Below are 7,035 nucleotides of genomic sequence, written 5' to 3'. Positions count from 1 at the left end.
GGATATATAACACTACTAGTGATGTTCTCTGTCCGATGAAGACTTATTACCTAAAGACCTATTACTAAGAGTACGATACAAGATTTTTATACGAGTTTTAAACAAGATTTTGTGCTTCCAATCACACATTTAATTACTTCAAACATAATTATTACGAAGTTGATAGCATAGTTATGCCAGTCTTAATGCTTGACCCTTTTAGTCAATTTTATTATGACCCGTTCCGTGAAATTATTCGTCATTTAAATATAGCCAAGATGGCCCAGTGGTTAGAACGCGTGCATCTTAACCGATGATTTCGGGTTCAAGCCCAGGCAGGCACCACTGAATTTTCATGTGCTTAATTTGTGTTTATAATTCATCTCGTGCTCGGCGGTGAAGGAAAACATCGTGAGGAAACCTGCATGTGTCTAATTTCAACGAAATTCAGCCACATTTGTATTCCACCAACCCGCATTGAAGCAGTGTGGTGGAATATGCTCCTAACCTTCTCCTCAAAGGAAGAGGAGGCCTTAGCCCATAAATGGGAAATTTATAGGCTGCTAATGTAATGTAAAAAATGATTTATAATATAATAAATGTGACTAACATCCATACATTAATTTGCATTTAGGTATATTTTGGTACTTTTGTTTAAAGGAAGATATTATTGTTTGGTAACGTCGATGGTTGATCCTTTCCGCTCTGTGATCTCTTGAACCGTTACGTGACGCCGCCGCGTGACAGAGAAAGGCCCCATCCAAAACGACCATCCGGTACTCTTGGAGACACATTTCGAGCATCTAATGATAACAAAATAATACTCAGGTATTCATATTAAATGTATATATTGTATTTTATATGAAAGTATATATTTTCTAATACTATCTTCATGATATCTTTCTACATTGATATCTAAGTCATTAATGTTCAAGTGGACTCTTATGAGTTTATGACTTGGATTTTTTACATACACATTAACATTTCTTGTTCGTTGTTTCTTCCAAGATTAAAAACGTTTGCAAGCAAAATTAAGCTGTATAGTTATAAAGTTATAAGACATAAATTAAAATATTTCAATGCCATATATGTGTCCAAGTAACGACAGGTTAACAGTGATCCTATAATTAGAACTAAATTAAATAGTATAGCAATCGCGTATACAACATACACATAATTAAACTGGAACCAAAACTACATACACACACACGCGCACATATATTCATTCTATAAATTACAGTTACAATATTTGACCCACACATAAAAGCATTGAAGCTAAAAAAAATTGGCATGTAAATGTGTACCTGTGTCATTTTATCCTGACGTCCTTCCCAGGATAGCTCTTCACTGTACCAAGGTTCATTCTGAGTACCGAAGTATAGAGGTTCCCATCTGTGATAAGGGTACTCCCTCCGAGCGATCAGCATCGGCTGAAAGGGATTATTATTAAGACACTCGCTGTGACTATGAATAATGTTTCTTTTTTCTTTCAATCTTACATAAGAAATAATAATTTAACTATTCTAAAATAATTGGCTTTGAACACATTTTTAGTTACTTAGAATTCATCGTAGTACAGTTATCGTATAGTTATTAGTAGGTTAAAAAATAAAATCTGATCTGCGATCTTTACTGTTACTTGTTTGCGCAAACCCATTTGGGTAGGTACCATCCACTCATCAAATATTCTACCACCAAACAGCAATACAAAGTACTGTTGTGTACTGGTTTGAAGGGTGAATGTACAATCTCTCAAGGTGTTGCTGCATTGACGATCACGTCACGTCACTACTAATCAAGAAAAAAAATACATTGAACTCTTATACAGATAATATAGGTACATATGTTCCATTTGCTTCTCGTGACCTTTACAAGTTAATACATTAAATATGTGAGTGAGGTGCAGGTGTAAGGTGCCCTATATCATTTTGTGTGTACCTGCGATGCGTATACGAAACTTTACGATGATCGGTTGATTAGTTAAGAAGTGAAATGATAGTTATCAAAGAGGGTACCATTGAAAACCAGCATTAGGTGTCCACGCCTATTAATTGCTGAATGGTACACCTATTTGGGACACGTCATATATGTTTATTGTAATATAGTTTTTTTTTTTTTGTTTGTTTCTTTTAACCCTTTTTTTGTATCAATTAATTTTTTATTGTTAATTTTTTTTTTTTATGTTCTTTTGTGTAAATGTTTTGTACGGTCCCAAATAAAAGTGTTCTTTCTTTCTTTCTTTCTTTTTCTTTCTTTGAAAGCGTAACAAACAAACTCACTTTCACATTCATGATATCAATTAAGTCTATATATTTGTCTTGCAACTTTTTATATTAGTAAAGAAATGATAAACGAAAAATGGATTAAGCGATCAGATCTAGAATATTATTAGAGCCTCACACACTCCGAAACAGTGCTGCGCGTCTCTTTAGCCTTATTGCGTACAAACAGTCAACATTCGCTAGTTTGGTTTTACGTCCTTTCCGAGGCACGAGAGTGTACACACTTCCAACTTCCAAACTCCGGGGTGTGACTGAGAATTTTTCGATACGAAAACCCAATAACTTTTTATCGCCTCGAACTAGGTTTTGAACCAGGGACCTAGTATTCTGCGGCCAAATATCTAGCCACTAGACCAACGAGGCAGTCAAAATAATGTAATTAATAGAATAATCTAGAGAAAGTCCTGTCACTTTCCTCCACTAAAAATTGATTGGAAAGCAGAGGTTACCACTTCTGTAGAAATTTGATTAATTAGAAAATAACTTGGGGACATCCATTTCATTTTACTCGCTTTAAGTCTAAGTATATCTGGAGACCGAAGATACTAAATAAATTCGAGATTACTCCGTTAATTACTCTTTGATCCTCCATTTGAAGTAAATTTAATTAACACTTATCTTTTAAATAAATCTATATAATATCTACTAATAAATAGCAGAAAACAAAGTCGTTTTCTGACTCCATCTGTATCTCTTCTACCTTTACCAAATGACTGAACGGATTATGATACGGTTTTCATTTGTAAAATGAACGATAATATAAGTTTGTATAAACATTTTACAAAAATCTGTATAAAATTGTCGGACAGTTAAAATGATCCAAATTTGAATCAATAATCTGTGGACACATTTTGATCTTTGTCATTTTTATCATAAATAAATTCGCACGTGACATTGGCAAGAATAAAAAAGCGTAAATAAATAAACATTATAAAATAAATGGACTTAATATTTTATTGCTAACCGCGCTTCTCATATTCTTTATTAATAAATTAGAGCCGTACGAAGCCTGAGTAATCATTTGTCATGACTATCAGAGCACTACTAGAATATTCAAACTCCAAATTCTAGACTCAATGTCTAGAATTTGGAGCTGTAATTAGGTCTATTTTATAACCTAAGCATGGATTCCTAAGTTAATTTTACCAGTAGAAAGAAACATAAAAAAACGATTTAATGAATTAAAAATTGTTATAAAAATGAATAAAAAAAAATAAAATGTTTAAAATAAGTAATCTTAAAATGGTCTGTCTTTTTTCTAGTCTAAATTAGAAAAATGGTGATGACTTCAACAAGAAAGTAGATTTTACAAGGAATTATCTAATTTTATTGAGAAATTATCCATATAACCTCTGCATTCAAAAAAATGTCTTTTTTTTTCAAAGAATAAAAAGAAATCTTTTACAAGATCTGAGATCGTCCAGTAAATAAAATGTTGGATCTTTACAACTGACTTTTTTATGCTTCAGTTAGTTACGCAAAAATTTCGAGAAAACATGGATTGACAAATCTCTGTACACACTTGTACAGAGACGGCGTGGCTTAGTGGAACCACTTCAAAAAATCTCCTTATGAAAGAGGCTTTAACCCAGCAGCGGGATATAATTAAACTGTTAATACAAGTAATACTTACCTCAATAACACTTGGCGATGGACGTATCAGCCAAGACTGAAGTCCGGGGAATCTTTGGCAATGAGCACAAACTTTCTGATGGAAGTACTTCGCACGGTTTTCATTTATCAAGCGTACTAACCTGTTTAGTACAATTTTGTTTAGGTTTATATACGATTTAATAAAAGTTAATTCTTTGACCGCATTACGAAATAGCACTACGTGATTTTTTGGTTGACATCCCCATAGCACAAAGTCAAGTTTATATACATACAAACTTTATTACACTACGCAAATTTTAAAATGCGAATGCGTGTAGTACCTACATATGTTTACATTCTGTATCACATGTTTGCAAATGGTAGAAGCAAGCGAAAATACAAATCACGCGGTTTTATTTCGAGGTGCGGCCTTAGCTTTAAAATTATTGTCAAAAAATTATAATTTTAAACAAAACTGTTTACTTAAAAATCAATATAAAAGAAAATATGTTTGAATTAAAAGTTTATGATAAATCGGATGAAATATTATATAATAATAAAATCATGTTGCGAATCTTTTTTTTGTTCTTTATTCTTATTTATAGAATACAATTTTAAAGACTTAGCAATTAGTGTGCAATAGGACCATAGAATCTCAACCCGTGGGTGTTGTGAGAGCCAACAAAAGATATTTTTACTAAGCGCATCCAAGCACGGGAGCGCCTCAACCATAATTATCGTGGCGGAAAATCAATCTACCAACAGAAAGCCTGCAAATACGTTCGTGTAATAAGCACACTGCGTCTAATTAAACGTAATAGTAACATACGTAAATGTATTTCATTTTAGTATTAGTAAATATTGAAAACTATAAAAATTAAATAATCAATTTAAAAATCAAAGTATATCTACGTAGATTAAAACAATGTAACTTCCCGCCGTATGTACGATTAGATCTTTTAAACTACGAAGATTTGTATAATACATAAATGCCTACAATTCAACTTTCCTAGCTATTAAAACACAATTTTTTTTTTCTTTATTTTTTCTTTATTCTTCAATCGAAAAGTTGTATAATATAGCACCCGTATGTACCCGTGTGAAACCGGGGGGGTAGTTAGGTATTAATAAATTAAATAGCGTAAAGAAGAAAGACAGATCAAGTCTTATAAGCGTTTTCTTTAAGAGATTACTCTTCAATATTCCATCTCATAATTTTTTCTTCTATTAGTCTAAGCATCTTTTGAACGTAAAATTCTGTGACATTTTTAGTGCCATATTTTATGGGTGGCTTAAATTTTTTATAAGTTACATTAAATTTACGACAACAATTCATATCTTACAAAATGATAACAGATAAGTATAAATTAAGTTTCATGTTACTTTTAATATTTTTCATAATTTATTTTTGCTGTATTCGGAATAATTTTAAAAGTTATAAAAATGGCAAATAAATCGCACCTTAAAAAGTTCATTATTTTCAATTGAGGATAGACCAGCGATATATAAAAAGAAAAGTAACGATTCAAGTAAATATTTCAGAGCACCTGTGTCAAACTTTCAACCGCTTTAGATTAAACTGAAATACGGAGAAAATGAACAACGATGTCTCATTCTTAATAACGCTGCTCTCTTATGACGTACAAAGTGTAAATTGAATGGTATATACCCGCAGGTGTTCAACATTAGAGAATTCATTTATCAACTTACGTGTCTTTGTCGCGAGGTATCTCAACACCCCTTTCCACTTCAAACAAGGGTACAACAAAGACTGTCTTAGAGAATATACGTCCCTCGTCTCGTTTCTTATCGCCCATAAGTTTCCTAACCATTGTCAGAAATTTCGGAGCTAATCCATCGCTCGGTACCAACTCTATATCAGATACTATGAAATAGTTTGTCCTTGAAGCGTTCCTTGCTATATTTCTACCAACGTTAATTGGATAATCCAAATGATTCTCTTGTCTAAATGTTGGTATGTCGAACAAGTCGATTCCAGCACAGTCGTTAAATATCAACTGTGGGACAAACAACTGTCTTTTAGGCATCCTAGCCATCATTCTTTCGACTTTTTTCTTTCTTACCCATTGTACATATTCAGCTCTTGTTTGATTGTTTAATTTTCTATAACGTTCCAATTTTCCTCTCAACAAATCCTCTATTGAAATATTAGCTGTAGTTGTCGGAATCTCTGTGGTCATATAATAAGAATCGGGTATTCTCATTTTCGGTGGATAGCGTTTAGGGAAAAAGAGATGAAGAGAGACCTTGGACATAGCTGAATAGCAACTGCACAGCTGATTCATTATTTGCATTGTTATGTCCATATCGAAGTTTGGTACAAAAACTGACAAGCTTATTGGACCATCCCAGTATCTTGCTATTTCTGCGACGTGGTATAGAAATTCTGGAGTAGCTTGAGTGGCATATGTCAGGGCATCGTACTTGGAATTATTTGCATATGCTGTACCTTGGATAGCATTATAAATTACCCTGTAAGAACTTCCATTGCCTCCTTCTGGGGGGGTTAGCGACTGAATATTTCTCCACTCTATTAGTTTCGGTAGGCCGTAGTTAAATTGACAGTAGCTTGCATTTTCGTTAGGTTGGTTACCACTTAAAAATGCCCCTGGTATATAGTCAAAGTCCCCGACTTTCGCAGCGAAGTTTGGCATTTCTTGGTGTTTGTAAGCATAAAGCTGAAATATTACCGTCATGATTACGATAAATAAAGCAATGAGTAGAATGGTTGAATGCCTTCTTGTCAGCCGATATGAGTAAGCCCCACATATTCTGATGCATGTCGACATTTTGAATTATCATTATCTGATTTTTAATATTCAATGCAGTTTAATTTCTTTATTATAAATCAATTCATTTATAATCATCGATGACACAGTGAAAAGCATGAATTTTATCAATTGATGAATTAATTTACGCTCCAATTGAATAAAGTAATATAAATAACATAAAGAACTATCATATTTATCATTTATATACACTGAAATATTCCATTTTGCCACAATCAAAACAAGTCAAACTTCACACACTAAGACAATAGACGGTACATGATAACCTATATCTCGCACACCCAAAAAATGTTTCTGTACAATAAATCAATACAAATACCACTTAATAAACATAATGTTAACAAATTTAAAGACACTTCACGATTATTTAC

At 32.8% G+C, this 7,035-nt stretch overlaps 1 protein-coding gene across 1 annotated transcript; it reads right to left on the bottom strand.

The window, feature by feature from the left end:
* Positions 1-584: 584 nt before the first annotated feature.
* Positions 585-6,768, bottom strand: LOC125072202 (beta-1,4-glucuronyltransferase 1-like). The gene is made up of 4 exons (XM_047682727.1): positions 5,565-6,768; positions 3,895-4,015; positions 1,284-1,409; positions 585-782 (listed from the first exon to the last, which is right to left on the bottom strand). Exons 1-4 carry the CDS (start codon positions 6,662-6,664, stop codon positions 585-587), a joined length of 1,545 nt encoding a protein of 514 aa, XP_047538683.1. The 5' UTR covers positions 6,665-6,768.
* Positions 6,769-7,035: the final 267 nt, after the last annotated feature.

The sequence above is a fragment of the Vanessa atalanta genome, chromosome 21, assembly GCF_905147765.1.
Source record: "Vanessa atalanta chromosome 21, ilVanAtal1.2, whole genome shotgun sequence".
In the NCBI taxonomy this organism is placed as follows: Eukaryota; Metazoa; Arthropoda; class Insecta; order Lepidoptera; family Nymphalidae; genus Vanessa; species Vanessa atalanta.
This window is presented reverse-complemented; position numbering and strand designations above follow the sequence as displayed.